This window comes from Fringilla coelebs (assembly GCF_963513975.1).
Source record: "Fringilla coelebs genome assembly, chromosome: 9".
In the NCBI taxonomy this organism is placed as follows: Eukaryota; Metazoa; Chordata; class Aves; order Passeriformes; family Fringillidae; genus Fringilla; species Fringilla coelebs.
In genome coordinates, this window is record NC_140067.1 from 24,766,425 (window position 1) to 24,782,366 (window position 15,942).

General features: G+C 42.4%; 1 protein-coding gene across 6 annotated transcripts in view; it reads right to left on the minus strand.

Moving 5' to 3' along the window:
* Positions 1–15,659, minus strand: part of TPR (translocated promoter region, nuclear basket protein) — a gene marked incomplete at its 5' end in the record, with an annotated part of 33,090 nt that extends 17,431 nt beyond the window's left edge. For all 6 annotated transcript variants that reach the window (XM_084211614.1, XM_084211611.1, XM_084211613.1 and 3 more), the window contains 24 exons: positions 301–417; positions 942–1,094; positions 1,311–1,477; positions 1,934–2,102; positions 2,261–2,401; positions 3,043–3,177; positions 3,417–3,579; positions 3,848–3,996; positions 4,091–4,230; positions 4,310–4,473; positions 5,501–5,727; positions 6,227–6,334; positions 6,832–7,029; positions 7,796–7,887; positions 8,654–8,794; positions 9,254–9,341; positions 10,336–10,416; positions 10,537–10,629; positions 10,857–11,021; positions 11,630–11,733; positions 11,960–12,056; positions 12,975–13,048; positions 13,487–13,591; positions 15,509–15,659. In XM_084211614.1, coding sequence (XP_084067740.1) covers positions 301–417; positions 942–1,094; positions 1,311–1,477; positions 1,934–2,102; positions 2,261–2,401; positions 3,043–3,177; positions 3,417–3,579; positions 3,848–3,996; positions 4,091–4,230; positions 4,310–4,473; positions 5,501–5,727; positions 6,227–6,334; positions 6,832–7,029; positions 7,796–7,887; positions 8,654–8,794; positions 9,254–9,341; positions 10,336–10,416; positions 10,537–10,629; positions 10,857–11,021; positions 11,630–11,733; positions 11,960–12,056; positions 12,975–13,048; positions 13,487–13,591; positions 15,509–15,659 — 3,222 coding nt within the window. The remainder of the gene's footprint in view (positions 1–300; positions 418–941; positions 1,095–1,310; positions 1,478–1,933; positions 2,103–2,260; positions 2,402–3,042; positions 3,178–3,416; positions 3,580–3,847; positions 3,997–4,090; positions 4,231–4,309; positions 4,474–5,500; positions 5,728–6,226; positions 6,335–6,831; positions 7,030–7,795; positions 7,888–8,653; positions 8,795–9,253; positions 9,342–10,335; positions 10,417–10,536; positions 10,630–10,856; positions 11,022–11,629; positions 11,734–11,959; positions 12,057–12,974; positions 13,049–13,486; positions 13,592–15,508) is intronic.
* Between the last annotated feature and the right edge of the window lie 283 nt (positions 15,660–15,942).

The following is a 15,942-nucleotide window of genomic DNA, read 5'->3' on the forward strand; positions in this document are numbered from 1 at the left end:
ACTTTCCCCATTGTCCTGTTGGGAGCATTTTCAGCCCCCTCCTCAGGGCATGAAGGCAGCAATTCATTAAAATCAGTTAATTACATTCCCAAGCCAATCTTTTCCCATAATGAAACAGACCTTAGAAACAGAAATCTATTGCATTCAATAAGCAGCTGCTCCCAAAATAGAGAATGTGCTCTCCCAGCACTTTTCCTGCCTCCAGCAGTCCCTGAGTGACAAGTTTAGTTTTGAGCTCAGCTGAAAGCTAACAGGAATTCTGCTGACCCTGGCTAAAATAGGCAAACACCACAAACATACTTGCTCCTGGCAGTCCCTCCTGGCCTGTTGTTCATTATTCAGAGCTGTGCTGGCTCTCTGAAGAGCTTCCTGAACTTCTGACTGCACAGCTGACAGACTCTTCTTCAGTTCTGAAAGCTGCAGTGACAGGGGAACAAAAAACACAAAGTAAGAACAAACCTAGGACTAAAAGGCAAAGTATTTGCAGAGTACTGAACACAGTCATTCATAACGGTGATTATTTTATTACTTATAGATTAAAACTAGTATTAAAATAGACAAATACTTTCTGTATTTTGACTTATTAATATACAGAGGTCTTTCCCAGTAAAAATATAATTCTTTACTTTCAGAGTTGGGCCTGCAGTAAATCCAGTTACAGTCATTTTGTTTCCTTCCGAAATCTCTCACAGAGGCTGTTACTTATGTTTTCCAGCTCAAAGTGCTGGCAGAGAGTGACAGCTTTAAACACAGAATCACTGCTGTGAAGTGACACTGTCAATGTACTGCTCATGTTTGGAAACCTCTCACAAATTCAGGCACCCTGAGTACACTCTGAAAGACCTGGTTCAGGGCGCTGCTATAGTGTGAAACCCAAGTGAAGCTGAGGAAGCTTTGTGAAAGCCCATTCCTGGGGACTCTCAGGCAGGGTCAGGGCATACCTGCTGTTCCATGTTCTCCACAGCTTTACGCTTCTCCTCCTGCAGTTCTTGTTTTTCTTTTTCTGACTCCATCAACTTCTTTTCCAGCTGTGCCTGATATTCTGAAGACTCCTTCAGACGAGCTTCAACTGTTGTACGAACTTCCTCTGTCACCTTCATTAAAATCCATCATGAGATCCATTTTTTATCCATTTAAATACATTATTCTGATATAAAACTGAAATTTTGTTAACAATTTAAAGCCAGAATAGGTATTCTCAGCATCTAATTTAGAACAACAACACTGAAAATGGGGAAAATCACAAACAGCGATGAAGCCTTGCTCTAAAACACAATTAAAGTAAATAAAACTAAGTAATTAACACTTACTTGTTTTTCCTTATTGAGGGATTCCTCCAGGCTAAGAACCATGGCCCTGTACTGCTCCACATTACTAGAACTAGTCTTGAGCCTCTCTCTCAAGTCATTGACTTGCTCCTCGGCTTGTCTCAGACGACTTACAAGATCATCCACATCTTCATTTGTACTAGGCTGACCTGCAATGTTAGAACACATTCATTAACTGAAGCTTAATTTAGTCTTAAAAACACTGTTCTCTTGAAAACTGAAGTAATTTTTGGATAATAATATGATACAAACAATTATTTTCACAAAGCTTCCCTAAATAAAGCTGTAAGCCCTCACCAAAATAAACTATTGCTGACTATTTAAAATTATGTAGCCTAATACATACATTTAAGCTCCTTCAAATAATAAATGGAATCCTTTAAGAAGTTTTGCATTATTTTTCCCCTTTGTCCAAGACTGCTTGGATGTAAATTTTACATTAACAAATCATGCCGGTTATCATCTGTCTGAATTGCAGTAACACAGTGATCTATTATTTAGTGTACTGTTGGTCCAATTCTAATTATTATGGACTGTGAATTTTACCATTCTGCAGATGGCAATGCTTAGCATAAAGAGAAATTAACTTTATAGGAAGATTTTACCTTTCCCTGGAGGCCTTTGTGAGGACTGGGATGTGAGCTGGGCCTCGGTGTTGTTCAGCTGCTGTTTCAGCATGGCACTTTCCTTCTGGGCGTTCTTCAGGAGCTCCTTTGTGTTGATGTGACGGTTGGTCTCCGTCTCCAGCTGCCTCTTCAGGTCCAGGATATGAACCTGCAAGCACAGGGTTCTTCAGTTTGCAATTATTCCCAAATGGCACAGAGGCCAAGTGTGGCTCTACATGTCAGGCGTGGAGAGGAACACACTGCACTCTGGCAGAAGCACCTGGGGCTTTATTTTCCTCCAAACAAGTGCAGCACATTTACACTCACCTCCTGATTCTTGGTAAGGGAATGTCTTTGTTCCACCTCACTTTCCAGTTTCTTCTTCAGCTGAGATATCTCACGTTCAAGCTTTTCTATCTGATTATTGAGTCTCTGCTTTGTTTCTGTCTCAGATCTTTCGAGTATTCCCTGAAAAAAGAGACCAATGCATTTTGTTTACAACATACCTCAATAATTTTCTTCTGAATTACTGCAGCACTTCATACAAAGTTGTCACAACACTTCTCCCACCCTCAAGAATAATGAAATAATAGGTAGATAAAGCAAATCCTAAAAAGTAGTGCTTACAACATTCGACTTAGCTTTGAAAGGTTTCATTAATGATGTTAATACAATAAATATTATTAGAAGAATATTTACTATCCATGCTGTCTAATGTCATGGACTCAAACACCTCCAAAAGATCTACCAGAGAAACAGAATTCAGTCACATGATAAAATGTGCACCCTTAAATACATTTTTAGTATTGCCATTACAAATTTTATCCTTTCACTTTGTTTCATGTGTTTTGTTTCCATTTGACTGTGAAAATCCTTCTCAGGATTTTCAGGACTTTGCCCAGGTAAATAACAGAGTATCATAATGTAGGATAGGAATCCCAAACTTGCTGAAACAAGTTGCTGAAGTATTTTATATTGCGTTGATTTGTAACCACAAAAATATCCACATCAAGACCAAATCCTTTGAGTCTTTTATTTGATTTTCATGGGTATTTATTGAAAAGCCTGACAGACAGACCCGACCTGGGCATAAGAATAGCACCATATACCTGAATTGTTCTCAAATTGGTGAGCAGCAAGTTCTGTCCTCTTTGTTCAACCAGCAGAGAGTCACGTTGCTGAGTCAGGCGCACATCTGACATCTTGAGGATATCCTTCTCTTTTTTCAAGTTTTCTGCTCTCACCTTTAAGACAATAAATTATAAAAACTTTCTTGTCAATCCCAAATCCATCCACTGAATTCAGTATTATTTTAAAATCTGCGTAAATTAAGCCAATAGTAAGGACAGAACAACTGAACATTCTGTTTTCCCTGCGAACTGAAACATCTTGGAATGTTCTTACATCTCCACTCTTCACTTGAGACATAAGGAAAACCCTCGTGCTACCTTGAAATATCCTGCAGTGCCACACAGTTACTGACCTCTGCTACTGCCAGTTTTTCATTAGCTCCCCTCAGGTCCTGAGTCATGGTGTTAATGATCTGCTCCTGCTTCTGAGTGGTTGCTGTGAGCTTCTGGGTTCTCTCGTGCAGGGAGGTGATTTCCCGGCGATAGCCTTCCACGTTATCCTGCAGCATCTCGTACCTTCCAGGGAACACAGCAAAACAAGTCTGCCACAGTGCACTGCCCACCTCAACCGTACTCTGCTGTGGGTTTCATGGTTTTATACTTCAGTTTGCACATATGTGCCTCACTCAACTACAGCTTCTGCTTTTGAGCCCACCTGCACTATTTCCTTTATGTTCTTACACAGAATAGACAGTATCAATGTTTAGGTGAGCAAACTGTTTAGGCTGCAAAAATCAAGCAGCCACAGAACAGGTAAGGCAATGACATTATGTAGCTGAATTACCGTTTGGAGGCAAATTCCAGCTGTGTGGATATCTTGGCATTTTGTGACCTCAAGTCTGTGACCTGCTCCTGAAGCTTTTCATTCTGTTCATTCAGAAGCTTGTCGTTCTCTGCTTTTTCTTTTTTATAGTTCTCAAAAACTTCCTGCAACTGCAGAAAAGAACAGACATAAAAGTGAGTAAGTACCAACAGCAAGTAAAAATAAATAGGGACAGCTTTGTGCAGTGTCTACTGAAAAATGTACCTGCTTAAGAGCAGCCTTGGCCTCCACAGTCTCCATGGACTCAGTCATAGACACTGGAGCAGGAGTTGCCATGGACTGAGGTAAATTCGGGCGCTTTGGAGTAGATGTAAGACAGATGTCCTCTGGTAACATACCTGAAGCTACAGGAAGGTAAAGAGAGTTTTAAAGCAACACTTCTGCTTGCCACAGCAGATCATACAGCCCCTGCAGCCTGGGTACCTTGCAGAGGAATGATGGCCCCCGTGGTCTGGGTGAGCAGGATGCGGAACATGTCCCGCTGGCGGATGATGGACTCCACGAGCTGCAGCTGGTGCTGCCGTGACTCCCGCAGCTGCTGCAGCTCACTGAGAGCCTCATCCAGCTGGCTCTGCAGCTCAGAGATCCTGAAACAACAACAACAACAGCCTTCAACATCACACACAGACACGTCCAGGTGCTCTGGGCCCCTTCCTTCTACAAAGACAGTGAAGGGCTGGAGAGTGTCCAGGGAAAGGAATGGAGCTGGGGAAGGGTCTGGAGCACCAGGAATGGCTGAGGGAGCTGGAAAGGGGCTCAGCCTGGAGAAAAGGAGGCTCAGGGGGGACCTTGTGGCTCTGCACAGCTCCTGACAGGAGGGGACAGCCGGGGGGATTGGGCTCTGCTCCCAGGGACAGGAGGAGAGGGAACAGCCTCAAGCTAAGCCGGGGGAGGTTCCAGTTGGATATCAAGAATCATTCTGTCACAGAAGGGATTGTTAAGCATTGGAAGGGGCTGCCCAGGGAGGTGGTGGAGTCCCCATTCTGGAAGGTGTCCAAGGAAGGCCTGGATGTGGCACTCAGTGCTCTGGGCGGGTGACATCTGGGGCATAGCTTGGACATGATCCTGGACATCTTTCCCAAACTTAATGATTATGTGAACCTATGACAGAACCCTGCAAAGTTCCAGAAGACAGGCCTTTGGGCTGCCATTTGCAGATGAAAAAGAAAACAGGTTTATTTCCTGAACAGCAGAATTCTATGCATGTGACTAACTTAAAAAATGTCAGTAGCATGAGCAGAGGCAGGCTAAGAACCTTTCACACCTGTGGCCTCTACAGTAGTGATTTAGATTTTGCATACATGCAGGTTTTTGTTCAGCTAACAGGAATAAAAACTTATCTTTTTGAAAAAACAGCTCTGTTGTGTGAAATCAGTCACTAAAAGATTGACAGTTATTTTTACTTCAGGTTTTGATGACAGGACCTATTATAAGATATAAAGCTATAAAGCCATTTTTAATAGAAACCTGATAGCTTAATTAGAACTTGCTTTTATGAGTTATTTAGCTGCTGCACACAATTAATAACAATCAGAAGTAAAAAAATGAAAAATGCTTGAATGAATCCTTGCTACTAATTAGTACAAAATTAATGAAAAGGAAGGGGTGACCTACTTAGATGATGTTGTTTCTTGCTCCTCTTTTTCTCTTGCCTCCCCCAGCTCCCGAAGAGCCACCAGGAGACGCTGATTCTGCTGCTGAAGCTCTTGGATATTTCTGTAGGAGACAAGGTGTTGAGTGATCACTTCAGAAGAGCTGCTGATGTCAGCAGAGCTCACTGCTTCATCACGGATCACATGGTTGCCTCTGGCTTCTTCCAGTTCCATTAACAGCACACAGATCTGAAAGAGAATAGTCCTCATGTAAGGCCTGCAGACTCAAAAGTTTGCTATGAAAAACATGTTAGGAATAAAGGACTTGGAAATTAAGGGGTTTTCCCTACAATGTACAAACAATTATAATCAATAAATCCTTGTAAGATAATTATATGACAGAAAAAATAGCTTGACAAAAGGCAACAAATCAAAAGTACATGAACTGTTCAGTTCTGTGAACAGATCACAGGACAGTCCAATCTAACAAAAAATTTATACAGATGAATTTTCCATGTCCGATGCTTAACAATATTATCCTAAAGCAGCACCACTTCTATCCAGCTAAACTTATTCCAGTTTTGAAAGCTGTCCTGAGGAGAAGCTTTAATGTCACTAAGGTACTCAGGACAACCAAAGTCTCCATTATTGTGGCTGAATGCAACTTCCAAGTACACATCTGAAACGCAGCAGCACATGAAAACACAACTTCAAACAGCACATTTAACCACAGCAACGTTTCCTGTACCTGCTGGGAGAGATCCTTCACTCGCACCTCCAGTCTCTGGCTCTCCCTCTCAAAGAAGGAGGCGTGTTTGTTGGCCTGGTCGGCATTGTCCTGCAGGCGATGGATCTCCTGCAAGCACACAAACAGGAGTAAACATCACACCTCAACTGGACTCATTCCTTTCCAGAGAGATAACAGCATGTGCAGACATGCCTGGGGAACCAAACTGCTCGTTAAAGTTACACTCCCAAGGTTAAACTCCAGGTGTTCTGGAATCAAAAGCCACGTTCTTTTTTAATATACTGGGGCATGCTTTAAAACCAGTGGAAAGGCAGCACTGAAGTCCAATTTTATGTCAAATAAACACTAAACTTTGTTTACAGTGAATCTACTCTCCCAGAAAATCAGAGACAAATCACCACTATAACAAACTACAAAATACATTGGTTTTGTAAAATACTTTGTACAGTTCCAGAAATTGCAAGCCAGAAAGTCCAACACATCTTTTCCCATAATAAAAGCTGACTGAAAGATCCATTTCATACACTTACAACAGCAATTAGGTTTCAAGATTTTTAAATTAATTTGTTTTCCAAACTTATAATGCTCTTTTATTTTATACCAACCTTCATAGCTTGCTCAAGCTTTGCAGACAGACTTGCAACAGCTTTTTGGGAACGCTCAAATTCTTCACGCTGACGTTTTAAGATTGGGGCTTTGGCTTCTACTTCCTGCACTATTTCATCCAAATATTTATTGATTCTCCTATTCTCCAGCTTCTCCATATGCAACTGATCCTGAGTTTCTACGTAGGCATTGTACAGCTGCAACAAAAAAGTTTTGGTTTTGATATGCTTGTACAGATCTCTTTAAAAAGAACCACTGGTAATGATACAGTTCATACCTTAAGGCACTGCAATTTTATACAACTGAACTAGTTAATTCAGAAAAACAAGGTGGACTTTAAAAAATGGTTATAGGACTCATATCATAGAAAAGAAGTCACACATATTAATTTTAAAATGGCAAACTGTATAGTGCAACTGTCTGCAATAAAAGAAGTCTACATAAAAGGTGTAAGTTTAAAGCAAATTTAAGACAACAGAAATATCAAAACCAGTAACACAGCATAAAGGAATTTAATGGCTGGACAAAACAATCAGTAACAAATAATAACAACACAAATAGCATAAACAGAAGTGTTAAAACCCTCTAGAACCTGTATGAGCTATTGTTATGTTAATTGTTTGCAAGCACAGGAGTACAGATTAAAAGATTATGTAAGTAAGCAAAAAAAGGCTGCTCCTGCCAAAAATGCATATAGAAAGTAAGTTTATATTAACAAAACCCACCTATTTCTGAATTTGATCTACATGATCTGATTTGATCTACATTTGATTCAACATGTAAGGCACACTGAAAAACATCTCATTAACTTATCAAGAGAAATCTGCCTCAAGTAAGACTTCCTTGCCTTCATCAGGCATGACCCCAAACCCAAAGAGTGCCCCAAGGCTGACCCTTTCTGTTCTCACAGTGCCACTGATGGCATCAAAGGGCTTTGCTGCTGGAGAGGTTGTGCTCACTCACCTCAGTTAACTTCATTCCAGGCTTGACCACTTTGGCCACTGCTGCAGCAGTGGGAGACATGGCTGCCAGCTCCTCCTCAGACAGGATGGCTCCTGGAGACACAACCCCACAATTACCATTCAAAAGCTGCAATAATCTCCACCAGGAATACTCTTCAATATCATATCTGACTGGCTTTATTTGAATTGCTGAAAAGCTGTTTCTATTAGGACTCCTAACATTTAAATAATTTCAGATCATGAGCAGTTGAAATAGCTGGAGCAAGGCTTAACGTCAGGGTTTTTATCACGCTGTCAGAGGCTTGGAGTAGCAGATCACTGGTTTATTTTCATTAAATTAACATAGGGATAGAGCAGATGTACTCCATGCCTCTGTTCCTTCCTGCTCTCTATCCTTTAGAAACTATGCATATGTAGCAAACAACAAAAAAGAGCTAAAACAGTGAATACTGAGCAAAATTTAATGTTAAACAGAAATTTAAGGACAAGAGGTTTGTTCGCTGTTGCCTTTTTTTCTTTAAGAGGAAAATAAGACTAGTTTACTATCTCCAATTCCCTCTCCAGAAAAATCACTAAAAGCAGCAGTCTTATTCAGCCTTTAAGAAAAGTTTCCCCTCCATTTTCTTTGAAAAGATAACAGATTAATAAAAGAACTTCAAAAAACTATGACAAACGCACTTTCTGCTGAGGGAAGCACATTTATATATATGAAAAAGCTTCTAAAATGAATAATTAAAAATTATCAAAGATGACATTAGATTAATGCAGCTGGTTCTTAGAGAAATTCAGCACAATATCCTTAAAAGATCATAAAAGCCCAAGGGTTTCTGTATTTCAGGTGTATTTCAGCTCATCCCACCTTTGCGCTTCGTAGCCGACAGTAAATCATTGGCGTTCTCCAGCTCCTTCTCCAGCTTACTGATCTTCTCTCTCAGCTCCTTTTCCATGGTGGCTTTTGACTCCTCCACCTCAGCCAAATGCTCCTGGGCTGCTTTATTAGCTAAAATTCAATCAGACAAGCAGGTTATGTGTTGTGATTGATTTTTATTTTAAAAGTATCAGAACTGAGCTGTGTACCTTAAATTTTACTTTATATGATCTGCAGAAGTTCATGCTGATAAGACAATTCAGCAGTGTGAGACAAGCATGAACCACTGCCTATCACCTTTGCTTAGAAAAGGGCAAAAATATCAAAAGGAATCTAAACTAAAAAGCTAAAGTGAAGACATATCTTGCAAAATTATCAAAATCCATAGTAAAATTCCAGGTGTATTTGAAAATAGTTCCCTAGCCATCAGTAAATTAAACTAGTTAAGTACAGTTTTTGTTACAAAGGGACTGATATTTCCATCACCCCCAAAGCCCAATGAAATTCATTTCAGGAACACAAAAACTCCATTTTTCAGAGCATCAGGGTACTCCAAGGAGCCCAACTGCTCTCCTCCCTTTGCCAGCTTACCTTCACCTGCTTCCTTCAGGAGCTTGTGCAGCTCTTCCACTGCTCCTGTCAGCTCATTGCTCTTTGCCTCTGAGTCATCAGCAGCGCTCTGAAGAAAGCATTTTAGCTCACCTTTAGTACACAGCAACAGCACCCCATGTTTAAAAGAAAGCCTAAACTGACCACAAATCATGCACACAGTTTTCTGCAAAAAATGCTGAAAGATTCCCCTAATCCTTTCCATGTGGGTTGTCTCACTTTGATAGAAACTGCTTGAGAGGAAGAAGCATCAGACAGTGATTTGATGTGGCAATTCCCAATACAATCTATGGCCTTTAGCTGTTTATAGCTGCTGCTGGCTCTTTCCTTCTTCTGACTGAAGAAGAAAGAAAACTGGGAATTTTCAGTACTCTATTTCAAACAGTCTGAAAAAATGGTATTTTTAGGGACTCATTAAGTAACAATTTATGTTTCTTTGGTTCCAGCTTGAGATCTCCCAAGTGCAAAGCTGTACAATGTTTATTTGGTGTTTGTGCAAGACAGCTCACAAAGCAGAGCTCAGTAACCTGTGCAAAACAAAGAGCAAGCAGTTGGACATTTCAGCTGACTTAGTAAGAAGGTTACAGGGTATTTTTCACCCTTTGAGCAAACAGAACAAATATTATTTGTTCAGATGGTGTGTTTTTGACATGGTACAGGACATTCAGCTGGGTCCTACCCAGTCACCAATACTTGCAGCGTTCAGAAATGAACTTCTACCTCAGAAAAATCTTTTCCATAGTCATACTTTCCAAATAACCTTTTCCTTCCAAGAGGTCCTAAGAGATAACCACATTTTTACAACATGAAGCCTCAAAATAGTTGGCATAAAATTACTATTTCAACCCCAGTTGCTTATTCTCCAAGATATTCCAAACAATGTAAGAGTCTAAATGCTGACTAAGACAGCAGCAAAGAAAACAATGTTTTGCATGCTTCACAAAGTCCTGCAATGGAAGTTAGCCTTTCCACATTCAAATTTTGTGGGGAAAAAACCTCCAAATTGGCCTGAATTATGTAAGATTCAGACCCTACTACAGTTATAATGGAATTAACAAACTCACCTTATACAAGTTGGATAATTTCATGTGGGCATTCAGTTCATTGTGGAATCTCTCTTCCATGCTTGTCTGCTGCTCTTTTGCCTGGCAATTAAAAGAGGAGACAGGGCTGGGGAGCATTCCACTATTTCTATTTCACTAATTTTATTGTTTGATTTGTAGGAGCAACAACAATGCCATTTAACCTATTTCAAGCTGTCTTACCTCTTTCAGTTTATTCAAAAGTTCTTCAACATGCTTTTGGAGGTTTTCATTGGACTGTTTCAAGCTATTCACCTGCTCCTCCATTCTGGAAGCCTATTCAGAGAAGAAATAAGGACACTATATAAGGTTTTTAGCTCCTTGTCCAGTTATTTTGGAAAATAGTTGTCTCATTGTTTTTAAGTTAAAAATAAAAACAAACATAAAAGTTGCTGAAAGAGCATACAGGGCCACTCAAATACAGTCATTAAAGTATTGGCTTTGTTTAACAGTTAATCAGGTAGTATAATTTCTAAGAAATGACAACTCAGTAACTACATTACCTCCTCCTTTTTGTTCTCCAGACTGCATTTGAGCTCCAGGATTTCATTGCCTTTCTCCCTGGCAGTATGGAGCAGTTCATCTGTTTTGGCTTTCAGCTCAGCATTCAGCCATGTGTTCTGGTTCTGCAGCAGCTCCTTCTCTTGCTCCAGCCTTTTCTCCCGGTACTGAAAAGAGAATTGCAGTGTGACTGTAGTGGTTTCACAGAAAATAAAGCAGCCAATTAAACTACTCTGATTAGACAAGGAACAGCAAAAATGTACTGTAATTTGGTAAATACAGGCAGTGCTCGTTATTACAACTATCAAACAACGAGAAATTCCTGCCATTTGAGCTAGTTTCCTCCAAGTTTACATTAGTTGGGAACAAGAACAAGATTAGCAGCCTTTTAGAGGAAATTATTTATGATATTGAGGTTTTTGTCCTTTCCTCCTCTCTTGATGGAGTTTATTCTGCCCATAGAGTAATGGTACAGGTTCACAGCTCATTATTTTTCTCCTTTCTACCTCCCTTCATGGAGCTGAAGTCCTTCCAAGCAGTCCTTCCCTCCACTGCCACCAAGAAGGCCTGGACATGGCTGCCCAGCCTGATACCCCCTGTCTTCCAGGATTACAGATCTCACTTGCAGTCACAGCCACCAATTTTATAATAAAAGAATTTGCTATAAATAACAGGCACTCACTTGACCTACTTTCCCAGGAATCATAACAAAATGGTGATTACATCACACACAAACAATGCAGAACACACACTGTGCTTATAAAGCCCTACTCACCTTCATGGAGACATCTGATGTTTGAAGCTCATCCAACTTCAGCTGAAGTTTTGCCTTTTCTGTGTTGGCCTCTGTGAGCTTTTCATTTAAACGTTTAACATCCTCTGGAGGAGGGAAATCAGTGTTAGAAAAACCTGCTGTGTAACAGCTTTAATTACTAAATTGTAAAGAATGACAACAGGCAAGATACTTTGTATGTAATTGTATGTTGGGCACTAAGATATTGTATAAGGCACATTTTTAAATGGAGAAAAACAAGCACCCAAGTGGTGTCTTTGTGCAATGACTGTGTTATTTCCTGGTATTTATGGACTGTGCTCCTGGCTGTACCATTTAAATGTTCAACTTCCTGAGATCGCCTTTCAGTGGTTCGGACCAAGTCTCTCTTCTCAGCTTCCAGTTCTTCCTTCTCTCGAATTAACTGGCTCTGAAAAAGATTGCAGAAGGGCAATGAAGAAATGTGATCAGCTCTCTGGAACTGTTTATAGCCTCTGCTTACACTCAGAACCACAGAGCAGTGAGCTAAACCTCAGTGAGTTACCCCAGCCAACAGAACACTGGGATAAGAGGCTTAGAGTGGGCATGGAAATCACAATGGAGCTGTTCAAACTGCATTTCAATTTCAAATTCTTGGAAAGACAGCTGTAATAGTCAAGAATTTACTGAAACAGCTTTGGTTAAATAAAAGGGGTAAGAGAGTAAACAAGGAAGACAATACAATTTACATGCACCAATATAAAAATCAAAACAAAGCCAACAATCCTGGATCATTTACAGGCTACTGTCTCTGCCCTCAAGGTACCACTACAAAGCACCTCAGGCCCAGGTAAGCTCCTCTGGGAAAACAATCAGATCCATCTCTCATTGTGGAAAAAAATCAATCTAATAAACTTGTTTTAGCTTCCTGCTTCAAAATTACTGTTCTGCTGGATCAGTTAGCTCAAGTTACTCATCCTGCAGCCCTGTGACTTTTGGGCAAAACACAAGAAAAACTGTGCCAGAGTGTGGGAAAGGATGGGGAAAAACAGAACTCTTGTTTATACCTCTGAATTTTGGGGGTTTGGGTTAAAGTCACTTCACAACAGGTTTCAGCAAGAATGGAACAATCCATCCAAACTGAAACAAAAGCACCTGCTCACCTGTCATTCAGTTTACTAAACTGCCACCTTTTACTTTAAAACTTCCTGCAATTTTCCTGCACGCACGGCCCATGGACATGTAAACATCTCCCTGAGCTCCTACTGGTGCTGATCCTGACACTCCCCACTGGGAACTGAGTGCATTCTGTGCTGCAAAGGGCCAGGGAGCCCCAGGATGTCAGCCCCCGAGCCAGGCCCAGCAGTACCTGCACGGCCGCATTCCGGTCCTGGGCAGCCTCGAGCTCCTTGTTCTTCTCATTGAGCACCTTCAGCTGTTCATCTGAAGGGGGGAAGGAACAGCAGTGAGGGATCTCCACTAGGGTGTGACAGAACTCACCCTCCAAATGCAGAGTCACAATTTCCCAGACAAATATTTTTAGCAAAAGAGAAAAATGCCAGACCCTGCCCTGGATGGACCAGGGGTACTGAGGCAGACTAAGGCAATGCTTAGAGCAGAAGCAGCTTTTGTGAGGATCCTTACACAGCTCACTGCACTGCTACTACCCAGCAAGGGGCTCTTCTGCCATGAGAACAAAAGATTCCATTAAAAAAGGCTGACTTGAACACACCACCAAATCACATCTCTCCAAATGCAGCAGATGGGAGGTTTGCAGCTCCCGTGTAAACCCTGAAGCAGTGCCCACAGCACTGGGCTGGAGGGTGAATGTCCTGTCCAACACTTATTGGACGCCCAAGGATGTTACACAGTTACACTTACGAAGCTTTTTAAGCTCCTCCCGCAGAGTTTGACATTCCTGGGTCTCATTTACAAGTCTTTCCTGGCTCTGAGCCAGTCGCTTTTCCACTTCAAAGTACTGTTGCTCTGCAAAATAACAAAGTCACCTCAGTTTCACATCACAAACATTTTTTTCTTTTTCACCTTTACCAAGGAGCATTCTAAAAAGAATATACAAAAATACTAAGACTGTAACAGAATTTAAAGGAAGGGAAAAAAAAAACAAACCCCGCAACATTTTTCGAGGCAAAAACCAGCATTTCCACATTGAATGAACGCTGTTTAAAACACTTTGCTAGCATGACAAGTGCTATGTTTCAGCCTGCTCTAGTGGAAAGTGTCCCTGCTGATGGCAGGGGTTGGAATGAGATGAGCTTTAAGGTCCCTTCCAACCCAAATCATTCCATGATTCTGTGAAATTGTCCATCAAATAAGAGTCTGATTAATCTGAATAGTTCTTTAACATTTTTTATGTAACCAGAGTTGTTGTAACAGCCCAATGCAGTGTGGGCTCATCAGCTTAAAACTTCTTTTATTTCTGGGGTATTTCTACACATACACAATAAAATCCACATATACCCAGGTATCAAGGGATTTGATCTGGGGAAACTTTTAATGAAGACTTCTTAAACTGAATTCCTGGGCTCTATTCCCTTAGCAGCAAAAAAAAAAAAAAGAATCTAAATTTTTGTGATCTAAAACAGTAACTGTGTCATGGAGCTTCAGTGTAAAATACTCAGTAAAAGTAGAAGTAACCCCACTCTTGGGCAGGATGGGCTTCTAAAGAAGCACTGAGGGATGCCTGTTTATTTTCTTCCTCTCATACACTACAATTTCAAATAATGCTGCTCCTCCTGCTACACACAAAAAGAATGGGTGTGGAAGAGAGTAACTTGCTAAAATCTGTGGGTTACCTTAATTTATCCCACACTTCAGTAAAATATTTACCAAGATTTCTACCACGAGAGAGACTGAAAAACTGAAAGGCGGAAGTAAAGAAGTATGAGAAGTATGAGGTATCAGAAGTATGCTACATCCTCTAAAAATTAACTCATATTCACAACCTCACACTCTTGTCTCCTGCTCTCTGCTGGTGTTACTGTTCTGTGATCAAGTCATCTCCAAATCAATATAAAACTATTGATTCCATCAGGGCCACTTTACAGAATGGGATTGAACAGCAAAGTATAAACCTAAGGCTGTTTGACAGCTGGGTGTACAAAGCTGTATTTCTCCTCCACAATGAGGACCAAAGCAGACTGAAGCACAGAACTGTTTGGGTTGGAAGAGACACCTAAGATCAGAGTCCAACCATGGCCCAGCACTGCCAAGGCCACCACTGGCCCATGTCCCCAAATGCTGCATCCACACAGCTTTAAAATGCCTCGATGGATGGAGACTCCACCCCTGCCCTGGGCAGCTGTGCAAGGGCTGGACAGCCCCTTCAGTGAAGGATTTTTTCCCAATATCAAACCTAAACCATTTCTGATGCAACTGGAGGCCATTCCCTCTGCTCCTGTCCCTGTCCCTGGGAGCAGAGCCCGATCCACCCCGGCTGTCCCCTCCTGTCAGGAGCTGTGCAGAGCCACAGGGTTCCCCCTGAGCCTCCTTTTCTCCAGTCTGAGCCCCTTTCCAGCTCCCTCAGCCACTCCTCATCAGACCGGTGCGTATCAATGGTCGTTAAAAACCTGGTGAAAAACTCTTCTTTAAGCCCACTTCAATCGTGGTTTTAACCCTGAACATCCCTTAGCGAGAGGGAAAAAAAACCAACCACCAGCAAAAGAAAAAAAAAACCCCATATATATGTGTACACCAGGAGACAAATCGAGACAAACACCGCTCAGGTGCCACTGTAGGCCCGTTCCCAGCCCCCTCCCGGCCTCACAGCCCTCAGGGTGCCCCCCGAGAGCCTCTGGAAGACAGCACCGCGTTCTGCGCTCTGCCCGCGCTGCCTCCCTCAGCACAGCGACCGCGGCCGCTCCCGGGCCCGCCGCCCGCGCTCACCGCTGTCCACCTTGAAGCGCTCATGGCGGGCCCGCAGCCCGTCGATCTCGCCCTGCTGGTCGCCCAGGAAGCGCTCCAACTTGCCCTGCACGGCGCGGGGCAGCTTGGCGAGCTCGGCCCGCTCCAGGAGCTGCTGCAGCACGGCCGCCATGGCTCCGGCTGAGCACCGCCCTCCGCCGGCCGCACTTCCGCTTCCGCCGCGGCCGAGCCATCATGGGAGTGGCGGCAGCGCCGCGGCAGCGCCACCGCCGGGACAGGAGACCGCACGGCCTCGTCGCCATGACGGTTACAGGAGCTTCATTTCTGCTACATGACAGGAGCTGTCTGTGCTTCTGAGGTGCCCCGTGTGCCCGAGAGGTGCCGGGGAAGCACAACCGCTTCCGCCACACCCAGCATGGCGGGGCGGGGGGGCTCCGCGCGCCCTTTTCCCGCGC